At 44.1% G+C, this 23,371-nt stretch overlaps 1 protein-coding gene across 3 annotated transcripts in view; it reads left to right on the forward strand.

Moving 5' to 3' along the window:
- Nucleotides 1-20,571: 20,571 nt before the first annotated feature.
- Nucleotides 20,572-23,371, forward strand: part of EPHA10 (EPH receptor A10) — a 38,667-nt gene continuing 35,867 nt past the window's right edge. For all 3 annotated transcript variants that reach the window (XM_036119055.2, XM_036119056.2, XM_036119057.2), the window contains exons 1-2: nt 20,572-20,844; nt 22,759-22,823. In XM_036119055.2, the coding sequence (XP_035974948.1) occupies nt 20,739-20,844; nt 22,759-22,823 (171 nt within the window). In that variant the 5' untranslated portion in view covers nt 20,572-20,738. The remainder of the gene's footprint in view (nt 20,845-22,758; nt 22,824-23,371) is intronic.

Consider the following 23,371-nt stretch of genomic DNA (forward strand, 5'->3'; position numbering starts at 1 on the left):
GGCCATGATGTCTACCATGGAATTAGATGACTCTGGAAATGAATAAGAATGGGAAGAGAAAAAGAATAAGGATGGAACTTTCAGGAACACCAGCATTTATGCATTGGGCAGAGGAAGGACAGCATGTGAGGGAAGCTGAGGAAGAATCAGGAAAGAGGAAGTAATGATGTAGTTTTTGGTTTTGGGGGTTTTTTTTGGAATGTTGTTGTGTGTTGGTGGAGTCCAGAGCCGGCAGCCAAGAAAGAATTCTTGAGATGTCTTTGGTGCAAAATGGTGGTTTTATTAAAGCACAGGGACAGGACCCGTGGGCAGAAAGAGCTGCTCCCTGCTGCTCCCAGCTGCCCTGGGATTGTGAGGTGCAGTGATTATATACGTTGGGGTTGGGGAAGTAAAGATAAGGGAAGTTCCAAAAGGACTTTCATATGCTAAAGAAGACTTGCAGGAGGAATGTTATAATCTGCTTATTTCAAGTATTTGTCAATGGGCTGCAGGTTATAAGGACATTTAATTTTATCTACATTTCCTTCTGCCTTTGTTTCCCACATCAGTTAAGAGAAGTGAGAGTAGATGTCAATGGTTTTAGAAAACTAGTGGAGCTTTCCCCATCTCTCAGTCATTCCCCTATTTCTGGAAATGCCCTGCAATATAATGGTGGCTTCCCCTGGCCTGGAGGCCCTGACATTACCACCCAGCCATACTTTGATCCGGGGCTAGAACCCTGACCCACAAGGAACCAATGAGAGTGCCCTGTTTCCCATTGTACCAGTCACAGACACCAACCCAAGGGTCATCAATTACAATCCTTCTCTGGGATTTTTCTCTCTGTTGCTGAGGGTAGATTCCATCTTTTTCTCCAAAAGTAATACCATTAGGGAAGGAACAAGGAACAGAGAGGAACTTAGTGGTATTGGATCCCTGATCTTGGTTTTCCTTGAGGCCTGGTTTCGGTGTGAAACACTGAAATAATCTTCCAGTAAATTAATCTTTCATTCTGAGCAAGATGAGTTCATGGAGTCGACTTTACCGGTTGCCTGTCAATCTTAAGTAGAGATTGATAAAGGGACTTGGGAGAAGGGCGGGCATTTGGAAGGTAATCAGAGGAAGCAAGAGCAAGGAATCGAGGAGAATGGGACAAAAAAACAAGAGGCAAACGAGTGAAGGGTACATTATGGAGGTTTCTGCTACAGCTAATGGGGCTTTGAGTCTGCCTTCTAAGAAGTGTACAAATGCCTCCCAGAATTACAAGGTTAAAGCTAAAGCAATTATCTCCTGGCCCCCATCATCCATGGGTCGAGTGTTTTCCTTAGGGCTGTTAACTTCCTCACCCTTCTGGTCTCCTTTGTGCCAGGTAGGCTCCTGTGATGTCAGAGAAGGTCCTGAGGCAGGCATAAAGACAGACAGACACATCGTAGGTTTGAAGTGGGATGCTGCCAGATAGAGGTAAGTCCGGGCTTAGCAGAACTGTCCCTCCTAACTGTACCATCCAGAAAAAACAGACTTAGCAGCTTAAAACAGCAGGAAAGTGTACTATCTCACAATTTCTGTAAGCCAGAAGTCCAGGCACAGCTGGTTTTCTGCTTAGTCTCACAAGACCAAAATCAAAGTGTTGGCAGGACTCTGCTCCTTTGTGGAGGCTTTAGGAATGGATCCGAATCCCAGATGGTTGGCATAGAACCTCAGCTCTATGGAATTGTAGAACTGAAGTTCCCACTTCCTTGCTGGCTGTCAGGTGAGGGTCTTTCTCACCTTCAAGAAAGAGGCTGCCTGCATTTCTTGATTTGTGGCTGCCTTCCTCCATTTTCAAAGCCAGCAATGTCAGGCTCAGCCCTCACACACTGAATCTCTCTGACTTCCTCTTCTACTCGGAAGAGCTTGTGTGATACATCAGACCCTGTTGGATACGCCAGGATAATTTCTCTGTTTTTTGTTTTTTTTAATTTTTTTAAATTTCTCTGTTTTAAGGCCAACTGATTAGTAGTAACCTTAATCCCAACTGCAAAGTCCCTTCACAGCAGTAACTCTATTAGTATTTGGAGGAATAGCCCAAGGACAAGAGTCTCAGGGGCAGGGACAGCTTCAGAAATCTTCTTACCTCGGAAACTGTTGCTGGAATCAAAGTGAGCCAAGGGGTTGTGACTTGTGGCTTCAAGGTTGTCCGCTACACCCACTCTATCAGTTAGAACGCGTTGGGCTCTAGATAAGAAGGGAGATAGCTAAATATGGCTAAAAGCAGTGCTTCTTCAACTTGAACATCATATCAATCCTTTGGGGATTTTGTTAAGATGCAGATCCTGATTCAGTGGGTCTGGAGTGAGGCCTGAGATTCTGCATTTCTTTTTCTTTCTTTCTTTTTTTTTTCATTTCTAATAAGATCTCAGGTGGTGCTCATTCTGGTGGCCTCAGACCACACTTTCGTACTTAAAGTATAGTGAGTTTATGACCCCACATTCTGAGGAGTCTTTAGATAGGCTGGTTTTAGAGATGGTTAAATCCAGTGGTTCAAAGACACCGGGGCATCATATCGTCTTATCTGTGGTTTCTTTGGCCTTCCCCTCATGGCTGAAAAAGGATGGAAGCAATTCCAAGCATCACATTCCCACCTGACAATATCCAGATGCAGAAGAGGAAATGGCTGTCTTATTTTTTTCTTTTAGGAAGAAAAAAGAAGTGACATGCCCCCAAGGATGTAGAATTAGAATAGCACTGGGAGCCAGAAGACAGGGGAGAATTACCTCCAAACTTCTGAGGGAGAATAACTTTGAACCTAGAATTCTATAATCAATTTAACAAGTGTGAAGGGAGAATAAAGACATTTTTAGGTATCCAAGGTCTCAGGGTTTTTTTTTTTTTTCTCCTATGCTCCATTTCTTAGGAAGCCACCAAAGGATATAATGAGAAGGTAAATTTTAAAAGGTGAGGGGAAACTTGGGATCTGGCAAAAAAGAAATCTAAGACAGAAGAAAAGCTTTGGGGAGCCCCAGGGTGACAACTGTGCAAGTCCAAAGAGCAGTCTGCCCCCAGAGGAGTGGAAAGATACCCTAGGGCAGGTTTGTCCAGGGAATGACTGAAATTGATAGACATCCTGATATACAACCCAGTCCCAGCTTTCTTCTGTGGCTGTGTCATTATTTTAGGTTAAATCACTAGTAGATACATTATATTCTATAATACTTTCCACTATTGAGCCAAATGTGAACTATGATTATATTTCCTTTCTTGTATAATTTTTGTTTCTCCTGGAGTTAATAATTCCCCTTTTCCCCGTTATTTGTTTTCTATATCTTTATTAGTTGTTTCTCCTAAACTCTCCAACACGGTTATAGAAATCCTTTGAATACTGTCTTCTACACAGTTCCCATATGAGGATGTCTATCAATCAGTGAATAAGACAGAGTGGTCAGATGATGAGAAGGGTTGTAGAGAAAAGCAAGCCCGGGTTTGGGGGAGGAGGGCCGGGGTGGAGATGTTTTGTAATTTTTATAGGTTGGTCAGGGAAGACCTCACTGCAAGGGTGACCCGAAGGGAGAGAGGAAGGAAACCATGCCGACATTTGGAGGAAGAGAGTTCCAGGCAGAGAGGGCAGCAAGTTCAAAGTCCTGGCATAGTTCTAGGTACTGAACATACAACAGTGAACGAGGCAGGTCAGCTTCATGCCTTGGTGGAGTTTGCATATAATGCTGCAGTGACCAGAGCAGCTACTGGGGCAGGTGGAGGCCTCTGGCAAGAAGAGGCATCTTCATTTGCTGCTGCCCAGTTTGGTGCAATGGAATTAAATAGACATGAATTGGAGTGCCTGCTCATTCACACACCTGCTTAAGTGGCCATTTTGTTCCCATGATCATGGCTTTTGGACCAGTAACAGACGTCTGACCCAAGCTAGACAATTATTCCTCCCCAAGAATTCACCAAAATTAGCTGTGGGGGAGGCAAGTTAAAAGGTCATGCAGGCTCAAGGACACAGCAGAAGCCAGAGTAGACATGAGAAGCCAGGTAGACCATGAAAAGCCAACATCATGAGGAGACCAGAATTTAAGAGCAGGTGCCATGAGTAGGCTGAGGTGAGCAGTCTGTCTACAAAAAGGAAAATGCAGCAACTATGCTATAAGACGAAGAAACCAGAGATCATTTGACCTCAGGAGGAAAGAGGAAGAGAGAAGAAGCAAAAGACTTTTTGTTTGTTTGTTTGTTTTTAAGGAGAAATCAGCTGCCTCAGTATCTGGCAGCTTTCAGACCTGCTTCATTTGCCACCAGGTCATCCAGTTCATTCTTGGTAGATATTTCCATCCACCTAATAAGTCCTCTCTCCTTCACTTGAGTAGATTTAAATATTTCTGTCTGTGGCAGATAGACCCTAGCATAGTCCCCGTGATCCCTGTTCCCTGGTGTGCATGTCCTTCTGAAATCCCCTCCCCCTGCGTGTGGGTGGAACCTGTGACTTGCTGCTAACCAGTAGAATATAGCAAAAGTGAGAAATTCTGTAGATGTAAGTAAGGTCCCAAATAAGTTGAGTCTGAGTTAATTGAAAGGGAGATTATTCTGACTTACTCATGAAAAAGGCCCTTAACAGAAGGACTGGGTGCCCCTGAGGTGATAGATTCTTATAGGCTTGATTAAGTGAGCAGCCACTTTGGGAAGCTCATATGGCAAGGAGTTGTGGGCAGCCTCCAACCAACAGCCACCAAAAATCCAGCCTACTCAGTCCTACGGTCATAAGGAAATGAATTCTGCCCACAAAGTGAATGAGCCTGGAAGCAAATTCTTCCCTAGTTGAGCCTTTGATGAGAATGCAGCCTAGCTAACACCTTGATTGCTGGCTGTTAGACCCTGAGCAAAGGACCCATCTAAGTTGTGCCCAAAACTGACCCATGGAAAATGTGAGATATTATTATATGTATTCTTTTAAGATGCCAAGTTTGTGGTAATTTGTTAATACAGCATAGAAAAGTAACACTGTCCTTCCAACCAACTTTGACCAAACAGATAGGCTTGAAACTTTTAATCAGGATGCCCAGGTTCTAGTCTAAGCTTTGCAGTAGTTTTCTTGGACCCAGGCAAATGTCTTTCCCTCTCTGGGCCTCAGGTTCCTCATCTGTAGAATGGGCAGATGGACTAGTGGAGCTCTGATGTCCTTTTCTTTTCTTTTAAGATTTTATTTATTTATTTGATAGAGAGAGAGAGAGCGAGAGCAGGAACACAAGCAGGGGAGTGGGAGAGGGAGAAGCAGGCTTCCCGCTGAGCAGGGAGCCCGATGTGGGGCTCGATCCTAGGACCCTGGGATCATGATCTGAGCCGAAGGCAGACGCTTAACGACTGAGCCACCCAGGCGCCCCTCTGATGTCCTTTTCAGTTGCAGTGTTTTGGATGTTGTCCCTGACCACTGTCCTATTGTGGAGTGATGTATGTTGACTCCATTTCTTATCTCAGAGGGCTCCAAAACAAAATTACTGCCCTCATCTGAGGGTGTAAATCCTAACTCATTGTTTGGTCTTCCAATTTTGCCACAATCCTTTTGTGAAACCATGCAGCCTCCCCCTATTAATATAAATGTTTGGGGGGTAAGGAGTGAGGAAGGGACTGTATTTGAATTGTTGTCTATGGTCTATAGTGGAAACCATATTATATGAAAGGATACAGCTGTTTCTTTTTTTTTTTTTTAAAGATTTTATTTATTTATTTGACAGAAAGAGATAGCGAGAGCAGGAACACAAGCAGGGTGAGTGGAAGAGGGAGAAGCAGGCTTCCCGCTGAGCAGGGAGCCCCATGCGGGGCTTGATCCCAGGACCCTGGGATCATGACCTGAGCCAAAGGCAGACGCTTAACGACTGAGCCACCAAGGTGCCCCACAGCTGTTTCTTTTAACTCTGGATCACCATAGTACCTCTTCCAGGAGTTTTGAATAAGCTAAGGAAGATGCTATGTGAGAGACAAGGGAAAGAAGAGAGCAAAGGAGAGAGACAGAGACAGAAACAGACACACAGAAAGAGAGAAATGGATAGATGCTATTTTGTTTTATTTTTGTTTTAAGATCTTATTTTTTTTTAAATAATTTCTACACCCAACATGGGGCTTGAACTCACAACCCCAAGATCAAGAGTCACAGGCTCTACCAACTGAGCCAGCCAGGTGCCCCAGATAGATGCTATTTTAAAGATAAAACAACTGAGAAATTATTGGGAAGGTAGAAGAAGAATTTTTTACACAATTTTCAAGTAATGTCATACATCAATAAAGGACATTACAGTTGACTCTTGAACAACAGGGTTTGAGCTGCATAGGTCCATTTATACATGGATTTTTCCCCCCAATAAATATACTGGAAAACTTTTTGGAGGTTTGTGCCCATTTGAAAAAACTCACAGACAAACTGCATAGCTTAGACATATCAAAAAAATTAAAAGTTGGGTATGTCATGTATTCATAAAACGTATGTAGATATTAGTGTATTTTATCATTTACTACCATAAGATATACACACACCTATTATAAAAGTTAAACTTGGGGTTCCTGGGTGACTCAATTGGGTGACTGACTCTTGGTTTCAGCTTGGGTCATGATCCCAGGGTACAGTCTACTTGAGATTTTTTTTTTTAAGATTTATTTATTTATTTTATTTTATTTTATTTTTTTTAAGATTTTATTTTTTATTTATTTATTTGACAGAGAGAGACACAGCAAGAGAGGGAACACAAGCAGGGGGAGTGGGAGAGGGAGAAGCAGGCCTCCCGCGGAGCAGGGAGCCCGATGTGGGGCTCGATCCCAGGACTCTGGGATCATGACCTGAGCCGAAGGCAGACGCCTAACGACTGAGCCACCCAGGCGCCCCAATTTATTTATTTATTTTACAGAGAAAGAGGGCGAGAGTGCAAGTGGGAGGAGGGGCAGAGGGAGAGAATCTCGGGGCAGACTCCCCCCGAGCATGGAGCACGTCGTGGGACTTGATCCCAGGACCCTGAGATCATGACCTGAGCTGAAATCAAGAGTCGGCCACTTAACCGGCTGAGCCACCCGGGCGCCCCATCTGCTTGAGACTTCTCCCCCCTCCTTCTCCCTCTGCTCCTCCCCCCATTTGTGGGCTCTCTCTCTCAAACTAATAAATAAAATCTTTTTAAAAAGTTAAAACTTATCAAAACTCACTCACACACTTACAGAGCATATGTGGCACCAGAGAAATGTAAACAAAAGTAAAGACGCCGAATAAATCATAACTGCATAAAATAAACTGTAGTGCGTACTGTACTACCCCAATCATTTTGTAGTTGCCTCCTGTTGCTATTGCAGTGAGTTCAAGTGTTGCTAGTATCTGCTTAAAACAGCATGTGATCAGAGAATAAACTGGTGGTTGCCAGAGGAGAAAGAGGTGTGGGGATGGGTAAAATGGGTAAAGGGGAGTGGGAGATAGAGGCTTCCAGGTATGGAATAAATAAGTCAAGGGGATGAAAGGTACAGTATAGGGAATATAGTCAATAGTATTGTAATAGCGTTGTGTGGTGATGGATGGTAGCTACACTTGTGAGCACAGCATAAGTTGTGGAACTGCTATGTTGTACACCTGAAACGGATGTAACATTTTGTGTCGACTCCACTTCAAGTTTCAAAAAGCAACATATGATTGATGCTACTCATCTCTGAGCGGGAAGTTAGTCTCTCCAGTAGATTGGGTATTGCAGTAAAAAGTGATCTCTCATGGTTCTTGTGTATTTTTTGTGTTTAGGGCAATATCGTAAACTTTGACTATCACCAGGGGACCCATGTGAAATGCCACTAGTGATGCTGGAAGTGCTCCCCAGAAGCAAAGTCATGACATTATAAGAAAAAGTTGAATTGCTTGATATGTACCGCAGATTGAGGTCTGCCGCTATGGTTGCCCTCCATTTCAAGATAAATGAACCCACTGTAAGTACTATTGTTGGAAGGAAGGAAGGAAGGAAGGAAGGAAGGAAGGAAGGAAGGAAGGAAGAAAAAAGAAAGAAAGAAAGAAAGAAAGAAAGAAAGAAAGAAAGAAAGAAAGAAAGAAAGAAAGGAAGGAAGAAAAAGAGAAAGAAAGAAAAGGAATTTCTGAAGCAGTCGCTGCAGCTGTGCCAGCAAGCACAAAAACTTTGCATTTCTTGCAAAGTACCTTTTTATCTCATATTGAAAATGCAGCTTTTATGTGGGTGCAGGATTACTATAAGAAAGTTCTACCTCTAGGGGCACCAGGGTGGCTCAGTCGTTGGGTGTCTGCCTTCGGCTCAGGTCATGATCCCAGGGTCCTGGGATCGAGTCCCACATCGGGCTCCCTGCTCGGCAGGAAGCCTGCTTCTCCCTCTCCCACTCCCCCTGCTTGTGTTCCTGCTCTCGCTGTCTCTCTCTTTGTCAAATAAATAAATAAAATCTTAAAAAAAAGGAAAGTTATATCTCTAGACTCTAATATGATTTGAGAATAAGTGAAGTCATTATATGAAAACATAAAGCAAAAGAAAGGTGAAGGATCTTAAGTTGGAGAATTTAATGCCAGCAAAGGATGGTTTGATAATTTTAGGAAGAGGTTTGGCTTTTAAAATGTCAAGATAAAAGGAGAAGCAGTGTCTGCCAACCAAGAGGCAGCAGACAAGTTCCTAGATGCCATTAGGAAAACCATTGAGAAGAAAGGATATCCGTCTGAACAGGTTGTTAATGTAGATGAAAGTGCCCTATTCTGGGGGAAAAAAATCCACGAAGGACATTTATTAGTAAGAAAGAGAAGCAAGCACCAGGATTTAAGGCAGAAAGGGATAGGTCAACTCTACTGTTTTGTACAAATGCAGTCAGGTTTGTGATCAGGACTGCCTTCCTATATAAAGCTGCTAACCCCTGAGCCTTGAAGGAAAAAGATAAACACTGGTTGCTAGTATTTTGATTGTACAATAAGAAGGCATGGACAATGAGAACACTTTTTCTGGATTGGTTTCACTGATGCATTGTCAGGAAGTGTCTTGCCAGTAGGACTGCCTTTTAAAGTTCTTTTGATATTGGACAATGCTCTGGCCACCCAAAACCCCATGAGTTCAATGCCAAAGGCATCCAAGGGGTGTATTTGCCCCAAACACATCTCGAATTCAGCCTCTAGATCAGGGAGTCATAAGGACCTTTAAGGCTCATTACACATGGTACCCTACAGAAAGAATTATCAATGTTATGGAAGAAAACCCCAATGAAGAGAATGTCATGAAAGTCTGGAAGGGATTACACCACTACAGATGCCATCCCTGTTATTGAAAAGCTGTGAAAGCCATCAAACCTGAAACAATATATTCCTGGTGGAGAAAACCATGTCCAGATGTTTTATATAATTTCACAGGATTTACAAGAGAGCCAGTCAAGGAAATCATGAAAAAGATTGTGAATATGGCAGGGGTGCCTGGGTGGCTCAGTAGGTTAAGCATCTGCCTTCGGCTCAGGTCATGATCTCGGGGTCCTGGGATCGAGCCCTGCGTCAGGTTCCCTGCTCTGCAGAGTCTACTTCTCCCTGTCCCTCTGCCACTCCTCCTGCTTGTGCTCTCTCTCACTCTCAAGTAAATAAATAAAATCTTAAAAAAAAAAACAAAAGATTGTGAATATGGCAAACAATGTGAGGGGTGAGGGGTGAAGGGCTTAAAGATATGGATCTTGGAGAAATTCAAGACACCACACCAGAAGAATTAACAGAAGATGACTTGATGCAGATGAATACTTCCGAACCCGGTCCAGACAATGAGGAAGACAGAGAAGCAGCAGTGCCAGAAAACAAACAGACATTAGACAATCTGGCAGAAGGGCTCGATTAGTCAAGACTGCTTTTGACGTTTATGACATGGATCCTTCTATGATTCAGGCACTGAAACTGAAGTGAATGGTGGAAGAAGGATTGGTACCATACAGAAACATTTTTAGAGAAATGGCAAAAAAGGGTTAGACAGAAATTACTATGTATTTCCACAAAGTTGCACGGAGTGTACCTGCCTGTCCTGCCTCCCTTTCCCCCCTCCCCCCTCCTGCCCCTCCTCCACCTCCTTCACCCCTGCCACCTCTGAGACAGCAGGACCAACCCCCACCTCCTTCTCTCCAGCCTGCTCAACATGAAGGCAATGAGGATGAAGACCTTTATGATGATCCACTCCCACTTAATGAATAACAAATAATCATCACGCTATATAGTTAATAAGCTGACCTGTTGTGTGCGTGTGTGTGTCTTTGTGTGAACATCTATTAACTGTACGACAGGAGAAAATCTTTTCCTCTTGTCGTAGATATTTTGGAATGAAGTCATATGTTTGATTTTTGTGTCATTGTCATTATCATCACCTAAGTATTTGTCGCATAGAACTCTGTGCGCAAGACTTGTGTGGAAGTGGATGGGCTATCCTTATGGAGGCGTACGACCAGTGATGTTTAATATACAATTAATAATGTGTTAGTTTTCCTCACTGTCTTACAACTTTGCTTTCAAAGAATTACATTATTGTACAGTATGCCTCTCTCTCTCTTGTAATTGGAGAAACTGTTTATCAGCTTATCATCATAGGTAAGTGGGTTTAAAAAAATGTAACAGGGCACCTGGGTGGCTCAGTTGGTTGGGCGACTGCCTTTGGCTCGGGTCATGATCCTGGAGTCTTAGGATCGAGTCCCACGTTGGGCTCCCTGCTCAGCAGGGAGTCTGCTTCTCCCTCTGACCCTCCTCCCTCTCATGCTCTCTGTCTCTCATTCTCTCTCTCACAAATAAATAAAATCATAAAAAAATTTTTTTTAATGTAACGGTGTGTCCAATACTGTATTATGAATATGACTGTGATACTGTGTGTCATAAAAATTTTATAATGATTCATTCATTAGTGTGTAGGCTACCATGAAGCAATCATATCAATTACACTAGGCTACCATAAAACAATCATATTGCTGCTTCTTCATTATCAATGCATGAATCGTTATACCAGTAAATAAATATGAATGTCTTTTTCACATTATCTTTTCATTTTTGAAGTGAAATGTTAGTAAAACATATAATATCTACAGTGTTTTGTATCATATAATTGGATATGGATGTAGGTACTGACAGATGATTCATCTTGTAAACAGACAACATAAACTTACAGTATCGATAAATACAGTACAGTTCTATAAATGTATTTTCTCTTTCTTATGATTTTCTTAATAACATTTTCTTCCCTCTAGCTTACTTTAATGTAAAAACACAGTATATAATACATATAACATACAAAATATGTGTTAATCAACAGTTTGTGTTAGGGCCCTTGGGTGGCACAGTCAACCAGTTAAGCATCTGACTCTTGATTTTGACTCAGGTCCTGATCTCAGGGTGGTGGATCAAGCCCCACATTGGGCTCCATGCTCAGCTTGGTTTCCTCTCTAAAATAAATAAATAAATCTTTTAAAAAAAAAACAGTTTGTCTTATTGGTAAGCCTTCTGGTCAATAGTAGGCTATTAGTTAAATTTTTGGTCAAAAGTTATACACAGATTTTCAATGGTACAGGGGGTTGGCACCCCTTACGCCAGCATGTTCAAGGGTCGACTGTATTTCCCTCTAAGGATCTGGGGAATTCCTGTAATAAAGGGAGTGTCCACCAAATATTCCATGTGTTCCCCTACATTTCCCATTCTCCTTGAAATAATAGAACCATGTAAATGGACCTAGCCAATGATCTTTGAGCAGAAGTGACTTGTGTTACTTCTGAGATAGTTAAGAATTTTGTGTGTCTTGGGGTGCCTGGGTGGCTCAGTCAGTTAAACGTCTGCCTTCGGCTCAGGTCATGATCCCAGGGTCCTGGAATTGAGCCCCGCATTGGGTTCCCTGTTCAGAGGGGAGCCTGCTTCTCCCTGTCCCGCTCCCCCTGCTTGTGCTCTCCCTCTCTCTCTGTCAAATAAATAAATAAGTCTTTAAAAAAAAAAAGAATTTTGCGTGTCTTATACACCTTCCTCTTCCCCCATCCCATGTTCCTGATTCTATAAGGTCAACATTTTAAAGATTCTGTCAGTTTCTTCCCCCTGAGGACTGTAAATGAAGCAGAGTCCCTACTAAGCCACACTGAACATGTAAAGAAAGCTAAAAATCAATTTGTTGAATTAGGTCATTGAAATTTGGGGGGATTTACCTTTTGTAGCAGCAAGCAGTTAATTACAACAAGCAATATTCTTTTTTTTTACTATTTATCTTTATTTTTTTCATTTTATTTTTTAATTTAAATTTTAGGTAGTTAACGTACAATGGAATATGGGTTTTTGGAGTAGAATTCAGTGATTCATTACTTACATACAACACCTAGTGCTCATCAGAACAAGTGCCCTCCTTAATCCCCATCACCCATCTGGCCCATCCCCCACCCACCTCCCTCCATCAACCCTCAGTTTGTTCTCTATCATTAAGAGTCTCTTATGGCTTGTTTCCCTCTCTCCTTTTTTTCTTTCCTCCCTTCCTATATGTTCATCTGTTTTATTTCTTAAATTCCACATATGAGTGAGATCATATGGTATTTGTCTTTCTTTGACTGATTTATTTTGCTTAGCATAATACACTCTACCTCTGTCCACGTCATTGCAAATGGCAAGATTTCATTCTTTTTGATGGGCAAGTAATATTCCATTGTATATAAACCACGTCTTCTTTATCCATTCATCAGCTGATGGACTTTTGGGCTATTGTTGATAATGCCAAGCAATACTCTGGTCCTATGTTCATATCACTGAGTGCACTCTCTCTTCCATGTTCATTCTTTTTTTTTTAAACATTCTTAAAAAAAAAAAAAAAGATTTTATTTATTTGACAGAGGGAGAGACAGCCAAAGAGGGAACACAAGCAGGGGGAGTGGGAGAGGGAGAAGCAGGCTTCCCACAGAACAGGGAGCCTGACGCGGGGCTCGATCCCAGGACCCTGGGATCGTGACCTGAGCTGAAGGCAGATGCTTAACGACTGAGCCACTGAGGCCCCTCCATGTTCATTCTTTTGCCCAAATTCTCTTTTCTTGGATTCCCAGGAATCAGTTTTTATACTGCAGATGTGGAGGTGTGTTGTGATGTGCTTTTATATACTTTAAGGCTATGTTACCGGGTGTATACAAATTTAGAATTATTTTGTCTTCCTAATTTATTGACATTTTATTCATTATATAGCATCTAATAATGTTTTTTTGCCTTAAAGTCTAATTTGTATAATATTAGTTTTGCTTCACTGATTGTCTTTTAGTTACTGTTTGTATAGCATGTCTTTTCTTTAACATACCCAAATCCTTATATATAAGAGTTTTTGTTTTTTGTTTGTTTGTTTGTTTAGAGTGGGAGAGAGAGGGAGGTGTGTAGTGGCATAGGGAGAGGGAGAGAGAGAATCTCAAGCAGGCTCCATGCCCCACATTGAGCACGACACAGGGCTCGATCTCATGACCTGGAGATCATGACTTAAGCAAAAATCAAGAGTCCAACGCCCAACCGACTGAGCCACCCAGGAACCCTTATATATATGATTTTTTTAAAGCAGTAAAGATTTGCTTTCTAGAAACCAATTTGACATTTTTTGTTTTTTAATAGGGGTATTTACTTCACTTATATTTAATAGCTATTTATACATTTGAGTTTCAAGATAATTATAGTATTTGTTTTCTTTTTTTCCCCACATGTTCTATGTTCCTTTTCCCTCTCATCTTTTAAACCTTTCTTTGAGGGGCATCTGGGTGGCTCAGTTGGTTAAGTGTCCGCCTTTGGCTCGGGTCATGATCCCAGGGTCCTGGGATCAAGCCCCACATCCCATCCAGCTCCTGGCTCAACAGGGAGCCTGCTTCTCCCTCTCCCTCTGCTTGCTGTTACCCCTGCTTGAGCTCGCTCTCTCTATCAAATAAATAAATAAATAAAATCTTTAAAAAATAAACCTTTTTTTGGATTGGTTTTATTATTCCATTATTTTCCTACAGTAGCTTGTTAGTAATATATCTATTTACTATTTTTCCATGATTACCATGGTGATTACAGCATGCATTCTTGACTTGTTAAAGTAATATAAATTAATTCTTTTACCATTTCCTGGACAATGCAAGGATCTTAAAATACTTTAACTCTATTCACCTGCTCCCACAGTGTGTACTATTTCTGTGGTGTGATTTAATTTTACATATGCTTAAAACTCTGCAAGATGTTATTGCCTTATACAGTCATTGTTCATTTACTTTTACCCATGTATTTATCCTTTCTGTTGCTCTTTAGTTCTTCCTGCATGTTCATGCTTCCTTTTCGTTTATTTTCATTCTGCTTGAAAAAAGTCCCCTTAGTATTTTTTTTAGTGTGGTTCTATGGATGAAAATTTTTCTCAGGTTTTGATTGTCTGGAAACATACATTTTTCTTTCATTTTTGAAGGATATTTTCACTGGGTATAGAATTTTAGATTAACCACATTTTCTTTCAGCACTTTAAAGATGCTATTCCATCATTTTCTTGATTTTATCATTTATGTTGGGGAGTCAGTTGTTAGTCTTAGTGTTCTTCCTTTGAAGGTAATGTGTATTTTTTCTCACTCTAACTGCTTTTAGGTTTTATTTTATTTTTTTGTCTTTAGTTTTCAGCAGTTTTATTATGAGGTGTTTAGGTGTTGTTTTCTTTGCATTAATCCTGGTAGGGATTGATGACAATTCTTGAGAATATGTCTTGATGTCTTTAATCAGTTTTAGAAATTTTTCAATTACCCTCTCTTCAGATATTGCTTCTTTCCCATTCTCTCTTCTCTCTTTCTAATTCCATATATTTAGGCTTATTCACCATGTCCCATATGTCTCCTAGTCTCTATCTATAATTTTCTATTCTTTTCTCTCTCTACACAATTCAGTATGGATATTTTATACTGACTGATCTTCCAGCTTATTAATCCTAGAATTAGTTGTGTCTAATCTTATATTAGATACATTTATTGTGTTACATTCAGTTATTGTATTTTTTAGTTCTAGGATCTCAACTGCATTCCTTTTTAGAATATCCAAATTTGGTGATTAGCTAATACTCTACCACAATCCCAATGCTAAATGTTGCTGTTGTATGCAGATCAACCTCATTCAGTTACACTAATAACATAGTGTAAATAAAACTAATAAAATATCATTTTTGTTTAAGCCAGTTTTGGTTAGGTTTACAGTTACATACAACAGAAAAGTCTTAACAAAGTGGTGAGATCTCTCTCTTCATCATGTCAAGATGGCTCCAGGAGCTTCAGGTGTCAGATGTGGACATGACATACAGAAAAGAAGTGGGATGTTGGGGCACCTGGTTGGCTCAGTCGTTAAGCATCTGCCTTCGGCTCAGGTCATGATCACAGGGTCCTGGGATCGAGCCCCGTATCAGGCTCCCTGTTCAGCAGGAAGCCTGCTTCTCCCTCTCCCACTCCCCCTGCTTGTGTTTCCTCTCTCGCTGTGTCTGTCTCTATCAAATAAATAAATAAAATATTTTTTAAAAAGTGTCTGCCTTCGGAGACACTGCCTTCGGAGCCCCGCATTGGGCTCCCTGCTCTGTGGGAAGCGTGCTTCTCCCTCTCTCACTCCCCCTGCTTGTGTTCCTTCTCTCGCTGTGTCTCTGTCAAATAAATAAAATCTTAAAAAAAAAAAAAAAAGAAAGAAAAGAAGTAGGATGTTGTCTGTTATGCAATTCTTTTTATGAGGAGAGAAAACCTTTTCTAGAATTCCTAATTCAGAAGGCCAGGGTTGTATCACACACCCATGCCTACGCTAACCCTGACACATGGAATGGGATGACAATCATTAGCCAACAACAATCTTTATTCATCCCTGAACTTGGGGAGAGGGTCATCTTCTCTGAACAAAGGACTATAGTAGATGAACATCCAAACAAAACTGGGGCTTTCTCAGCAATGAAAAATATGAAAGGGAAAAGGTATTGGATAATCAACAGTGTTTACCTCACTAACAGATATATTCATTTTCTGTAAAAATGTGTGTGTGTGTGTGTGTGTGTTCATAGAAAATATCAGGAAGGGTACATATCAATCTGTTAACAGGTTTAAAATTTGAAATGGGACTCTATGGGGGTGGTATATCTTTACTTTTGGATATCTTTACAGATGCTTTACTTTTTACTTATAAAATTTGTATGAGTTTATATTACTCTGGTCATTTAAATTTAAAGGGCTGTTTCAATCTTAAAATGAGCTCCTCAGAAATGAAATTAGGATTTTATTTTTTTAAAGATTTTATTTATTTATTTGACAGAGAGATACAGAGAGAGCACAAGTAGGCAGAGCAGCAGACAGAGGGAGATGGAGAAACAGGCTCCTCGCTGAGCAGGGAGCCCGACCAGACTCCAGGATCATGACCTGAGCCGAAGGCAGACGCCCAACCGACTGAGCCACCCAGGTACCCCTAAAATTAGGATTTTAAAAAAAGTCAGAGAAGCATATGTTGACAGATCCCATTCCAAGCCCTGGCCCTTAATACCATCACTGAGGTGCCACTGGCAGGTTTATCCCTACTGGGAATTTGGAGGCACAAGGCTACCAGAGCCTGATGCCATCAAATATTTAAACCATCCAACTGCCTCCCCTTACACTCTCAAAGCAGCCTTCACATCATAAATTGGCTTCCTGTGCACATTTTCCTACAAGGGAAGAATTTGCTGGACATGGCAATTTGAGAATTCTGGCTCCCTTGGCAGTTCCATTTCTCATTGTGTATTAATTCATCGGTTCTTTGGCTCAGATAGCAGGATCGGAGCTGAGTTAGTTATGATCTACTTTCCAACCCTCCAACACATAGGTTCTTTCTTAATACTGTTAAAGTCAAGTTTATGATCCTGGACAATGATTAATTCACCAAGGTTAAGTGTCACCTCTGAGGCCACTTGGCAGCTGGCCAGCTAGCCTGCCCTCATGACACTCCTGTCTCTTCAAGCACATTTCTTTCAGGCTCTTGTGCTTTCTAGCCACATTCATCTTAATAGACTGTCTCCTTTATCCTTCATTATGTCTTTTCCTCTATGACTGTCTCCCTAATTCTATCTCTCTCTCCTCCTATCTCACCACCTAACCTTCCTTTATCCTTTCCTTTTTTCTTTCTGTTTTTCACCTTAATTAACCATGAGGTTGAATAACAAAATATACCAGAACTATGTGCCAAATGCCATGTGCTGGGCCATACAAATAAATTATATTCTGACTTCACAATAACTCTGAAATGTTTTCATTCTTATTTCACAGAGGAGAAAGTAGAGTATCATAAAGTCTAAGTGGTTGTGTTTGATAATGAAAGGTTTTTGCTGCTTAATTTTCAAAGTCAATCAATTAAATGTTTTATATTTCCTTTATCTTAGAAAAATACAATTCAAACATTTGTATATAACCTCCATCTTATTTTTGCCTGTGAGATTATTGTCCTAGAAAATAATTCACCTTGGGTGTGTTTGGTTTTTTTCTTGAGTAGGAGATAGAATGGAAGAGGAAAGAGACAAATTGGAAATGTCCCTTTGAGAAGTAGGGCTCACCAGTGCTCTTTTCTCCCTCCTTGTCCTCTTTGCTGAGGACAGGGCTTGACCCTGATATCTCTGAAGCAATCTTAGTCTTCTCCATGGAGGAGAGGGCCTTCTCTGTCCAGCCAGGATGAGTGCACTTTCTGGATTTGTGCAAAAGGAAGAGATAAAATGTTCAGCCCCTAAATTTGTAACTTTCAATAACTTGGAGATGGAGGTTGCAGTAAAGTTGGATCTGCTCCTCGGAAGATTACTTCTAATTATTTGGATGTTGAATTAAGCTGCTCAACTCCAGCAAGTGTTCTCCCCATCATTCTGTAGATAGTGAGGTAGAAGAAGAGAGACGGATCTTTTCTATACTACCTCATATTGGGTTTGGGAGGAGCAGAAGAGAAAACAGGAGTTTCCAGATGGGTTCCAGGCCCCTCCACTCCTACTCCATGGAGTAAAGCTGCTTGTCTTCTGGATGCTCAAATCGCTGGATCTGGGTTATAGGCTGGAGGAATACGCAGCAAGCCCTGGACTGAGGACTGGAGCGAGGCAGCGGAGAGGTCCCAGGTCCGGTTGAAAATGGAGGGTCCAGACTTTAGTGGGTTCAGCACCGAGGACAGAAAATTTAAACGGCTGAAGCTGGCCTTCGGGCTCAAAGTCTCACAGTTCAACCCCGCGCCAGAACCCCACCCCCACCTGACTCCCGCGCTCGCTATTCCAGGAAAGGATCTAACCTAGCCCTTGGTTGACTGGACCCCAGCACTTAAAGTTCACCGTAAGCCATGGCTTAGTTTCCTTCTAAGGCCCTTTTGAATATCTTCACTTAGGTGTCTATTCCGCAGTCACCTAGTAGAGTGGGGTCCGCCTTGGAGTAACTCTTAAGGTCTTGCTGATTTGCATACATCCTCATACACTGAGGCTTCTCCGTTCTGGTTTTATTATAAATGAATTGTTCAGAGGAAGAAAGAAAAGAATTGTTTCAATTCTTTTCCTCTTCTTTCCAATTCTTCTTTCCCCCATTGCTAGGGTCTCAATCTGGCAATTTCCCCAAGGCCCAAGGAGCTTGCCCGTATGTGTGGTGGTGATGGTGGTGGTGGTGGTGGGGGGGACCAGACTCCCGACAGCCAGGGGTTTGTTGGGGCATCCTATATGGCTTTCCCCAGATAATTTCCCCCATATGCTTGGCTCCTGAAAGATCCTTTCGAGGCTCACAAGGAGTTTGCATTTTGTGTTAGCACATAAGGGTCAGAACTTCTGGGTTGAAGTGTCTGGAGCTCAGGTAAGAAGCCATGACTGGCACCTTAAGACTTGCATAGGGGACGGGACCCGGATTTGAAGAGAAGGGTGAGGGGTAGTGGAGTGAGGACTCATTTTGAAATGAAAGGAGTCCTGGGTCTCTAAGCAGCTTCTAAAAATACCAACTCCCAACGCTGGGGGTGGAGGGGGAGGGGAAAATCGAGCGTGAGAAGAATGAGGATGGAAAGAGGTGGGGGTGTAAGAGCCCTTCTTCAGGTAGATCTGATTTCAAAGACCCCGCCTGTATCCAAGAACCTGCCGGACGCCACACCTTCTGCTTCCTCAGCTGGCTTCATCTCCGGCGGTGTCCGAGCCCCAGCCCCTCCTGCTGACCTTTCTTTCTACCGGCAAAGGAGTCCAACTCCTCCCAGCCACTCTTATTGCTGCTGTCCAGCAAGTATGTCTGTGAGCGAGCAAGTGTGCATATACACATACTGGACGTGTGTACACACACACACACACACACACACAGAAATGACACATGAAAGCGGCTTGTAAGTGACCAGTATTATACGATGTCACGAATTTTCATTATTCTCGGTGCTCAAGGAGGTATGGACTGTGGCAGAGACAGAGATTCACCCAGATATTTTCAGCACAGAGCATGGCACTCAGGGAGGGTTGGTTGGAAGGGTAAAGAACACAGATATACAAAACGCACAGTCAAGCCACGCAGGTCATGTAGACACAGGACTCATTCATTTTCAAGGGTTCTCCAGCTACTTTAGCGTCCAAAAGCAGAGGAGTTGGGTCCCCCAAGAAAAGAGCACTGAAAAGCTACAAGGTGGGTGGAGCTTTGCCTGCTCAAGTTCAGCCCAGATGGTGGCGCTCAATAGCCGCCTCCCTCGTCCTGGAGGGCTTCAGCCCTTCCCACCACCAACGCCTTAAACCCTCAGCCTTGCACATAAATGACCTTCACTAGATAGAGGTCGTGTTCCACGTTTCCTTGCAGCTTCTCCAGCGCTGGTTGAACTCTGTGAGGATTGGTCCGCCTCTCTCGCAGACGCCTCGGAGTCCCCGCCGCTGAGCTCCTCACCAGTCCCCTGGGATGGGCGGAGACGGATTATCAAAGGGGGGAACTCCAGGATCTGAGCAGACTGGGGAAAAGGGTAGTTGTGCAGAGTGCTGCCTGTGTCCTGGCAGCAAGAGCAAGAACCTGAGGAACCAATCGTTCATGCAAAATCTACTACCAACCCCATCCTGGCGTCCACATGTTTTCCCAATCTCGGAAGCGTTGCTGATAGGGTGGGACTCCGTCTCCCACTTTGCTCTCCCTTCTCGAGTAGCTCCCAGGGTCGGGCTTAGCCCCTTCCTTCCTCCAGCCGGTGTGTGTGTGTGTGTGTGTGTGTGTGTGTGTGTGTGTGTGTGTGTGTGTGTGTGTGTTTTTTGTGTGAGGAGGGCGGGGAGAGAAGGGAGCGGGATCCAGCCAGGAGACGCCAGGAGCCGCAGACATAGGAAGAAGCCAAGTGCTGGGAGATAGAGCTCCCCAGAGCTTGGGGTCAGGACGTCAGGCTTCAAAATCCCTTGCAAGTCCTGGGAACAAGGGAGCTTCCCGGCTAGCTCAGAGGCTGCAAGTGTCTCTGCCTCCCGAGGGTCACCCCTCCTTAAGCCACGCCCACGGTGTCTACTTCTCGGGAATGAGAGGCTAAGGTTTTGCGCTCTGGGCCATCGTCGACGGCTCATCCTCCTCCCCAGGAGCCAGGCCAGCGCTCAGCGCTGCCCCACCCCCACGTTTGGAGATTGGCGGGACCCCTTCCTTCCCCCCTCCATTTCGCTGTTCCGCCCCTGGCCTATGAAACTCCACCCCTCCACCTTCTGCTGGCGAGGATTGGTGGACCTCCCGCGGCGGTGCCTAGTGATTGGTTCCCATGGATGATGGTAACCAGCAAGATCCCGCCCCCAGCAGGCGCTAGGGTCTGGGGGCACTGCTCAGCGGTGCTGGGGCTGGCGCGGCTTGAGCCGCCGCCGCACTGACTGCGCGGTCTGCGGACCATGGAGACCGGCGCCGGCCCACATCCGCTGCGCCTGTTGGTCTGCCTGATGCCGCTCTGTCTGGCGTTGCTTTTGGGACCAGGGAGGCCCGGGACCGCCGAGGAAGGTGAGGAGACTGGTGGCTGTTCTTGGAGCCGGGATGCCAGAAGATAAGGGGCTGGAGAACTGGGGTTCTGAGGGAAGGAGTCGTATAGAGAGACTGGAGTCTGTACTGGGGTTTGAAGCCAGCGGGCAGCGGGAAGCAAAGAACTAAAGAGACAGAGAAAAAGGTAGCTAAGCAATGGAAAAGAGAGGGGCATTGAGGAGATCGGGCTGGAGACCTGGGAGGCTGGGGAAGAAAGAACCCAGGAACCGTGGGAGCCAGAGGCGGCGGTTCAGGGGTCAGTGAGACGGACAGGCTGAGCGATTGGAGGGGGGAGGTGTGGGGGTGGGGAGATGAAGAGAGCAGAGGAGACAGGGAGGGGTGGAGGTGAGATCGAAGTACGGGACGACGGGACGGAGCCCGAACCGCGAGGCAGGAGGTGGAGCGCTGGTCGGGAAGGGGGTGGCTGCGGCCGAGAGCAGCCCGACGTGCTGGCGAGGGAGCTGTCCGCAGTGCTGAATTCGGTCCGCGTTGCTGGGCTTGGGGCTGCCTGAGGTACCAGAGCCCGCGTCTTGCCTCTGATTCTGGATTTGGGGAAGCTGCACACTCATCTGAATCCAGAGGCGTCATATCCAGGTGCAGAATCCCGAGGAGCTGGAATCTGAATCGCTGACCGGGGGGTTGGGGCGCCGGATCTCTGAGGCTTTCCAATATGCTATTCCGAAGTGCTGTCAGTTATACCAAAATCGGGAAGCTGTCTGTGGTCCTGCTTACAGTCGCCCATGCCTCTGGAGCCAAACCCTCTTAGAGACCCTTACCTTGGAGCCCCGCCCCCTTGTTTAAGCTCCAGCTTTGTAATCTTCCAAGACTTCAGGATAGCCTGGGCTCCTGTCTCTGAGCTGCTGCTGTGCCGTCCAGACCAGTGCTTCTTTGGGATTGATACTGATAGCAGAGGAGAGAAGAGATTTTTATTTCTCCTGCTGCTGCTGGCAGAGTCTCTCCACTCATTTTTCCCAGAGCCCCTGGGAGTCAAACTGAAAAGGTTCAAGTCTCTTCCATCCCTGGTGACTTCAGAACTCAGAAGAGCCCCTGAGTATGAGTGAATTCAGGATGTATGCAGAAATCCTCTAATATGCTCATGTTCTCCCTCTTCTGGACACTCAGCTATAATTTAGGGAGCCCAGGGAGGCAGGAGGGGGGCTCACTGACACCCCCCTCTCATCTTAGAGCCAGTCTTAGAGTACTTCCATGAACTCTGTGGCAGGCTAAATAATGACTCTCCAAATATGTCCACATCCTAATCCCCAGAACCTGTGAATGTTATTCTAAACAGCAAAAGACTTTGCAGATGTGGATAGGGATCCTGAGATGGAGAGGTTATCCTGGATTATTTGGATAGCCTCGATGTAATCACAATGGTTCCTGTAAGAGGGATGCAGGCAGAGTCAGAGCCCGAGGAGAAAGCACCTTGATCACAGAAGGAGATTGGAGAGAAGCACTTTGAAGATGGAGGAGGGGGCCACAAGCCAAGGAATCTAGGTGGCCACAAGAAGCTGAAAAATTCTAGTGGAAATGGAACCTCTGAACCTACAGATGGAGCCAGTCCTGCTGACACCCCGACTTCAGACCAATGAAGCTGATTTCCAACTTCTGACCTCCAGAACTGTAAAAGAATAAGTTACTGTTATTTGAAGCCGGGGAGTTTGTGATAATTTGTTACAGCAGCTACAGGAAACTTATACAGGCTCCTTCCCTAATCGTTGTGGCTACCTCTTTCTGGACTTGAGCTACTCACACCCCACCCTCTCATGGTAAGGTATGGAGTGGGAAAAATTTGTCTCTGTCCCCTCAGCAAATTTACAGTGAACTCACAAAAGGTTCCCTCCCACCTTTCTGACCTTCCGGTTTTCTGACATCTCTGTTCTTCCTTCTCCCTAGTCATCCTCCTGGATTCCAAAGCCTCCCAGGCTGAGCTGGGCTGGACTGCACTGCCAAGTAATGGGGTAAGTGTAACCTTTCCCTCCCTGTCCCAGGAATCTTCTGGTGGTCTGGGACTCAAATCCTTTAGCTCCTTGTGGTTACAGCAGCATAAAATGCTCCTCAGAGCACGTGGTCTCCAGGAGCACTGGCTTCAAGCCAGAGTGGCCTATTAGAAAACGTTGAGTCTTCAGTCAGTCCAAGAAGAAAAGAAAAGGGGGGCAAAAAAAGATAGTGAGGGGGGAACTGGCTGTGTCTAGCAAAATATACGCATCATCTAGATGAGCCAATGCTGGACAATGCCTTGCACATAGTAGATCCTCTAAGCAGTGTTGTTGATTGATGGATTGACAGAACAAGCAAGATTTAAAATCCTAAAAGAGGCTTGGAAACTAGGGGTGGGGGTGGGAGATGTGGCTGTGTGACTGCAGCCTGGTCACTGAGTGGGCACCTGGTGGGGAGCCAGGAGACTACACGCACCATTCCCAGCTCTGCTGCTAACTCGACGTTCATATCCAGTCAAATCACTCTCTCTCTCTGGAGCCTCAGTTTCCCCACCTATAAAATTATGGAT

Source organism: Halichoerus grypus, chromosome 5 (genome assembly GCF_964656455.1).
Source record: "Halichoerus grypus chromosome 5, mHalGry1.hap1.1, whole genome shotgun sequence".
NCBI classification, from domain to species: domain Eukaryota; kingdom Metazoa; phylum Chordata; class Mammalia; order Carnivora; family Phocidae; genus Halichoerus; species Halichoerus grypus.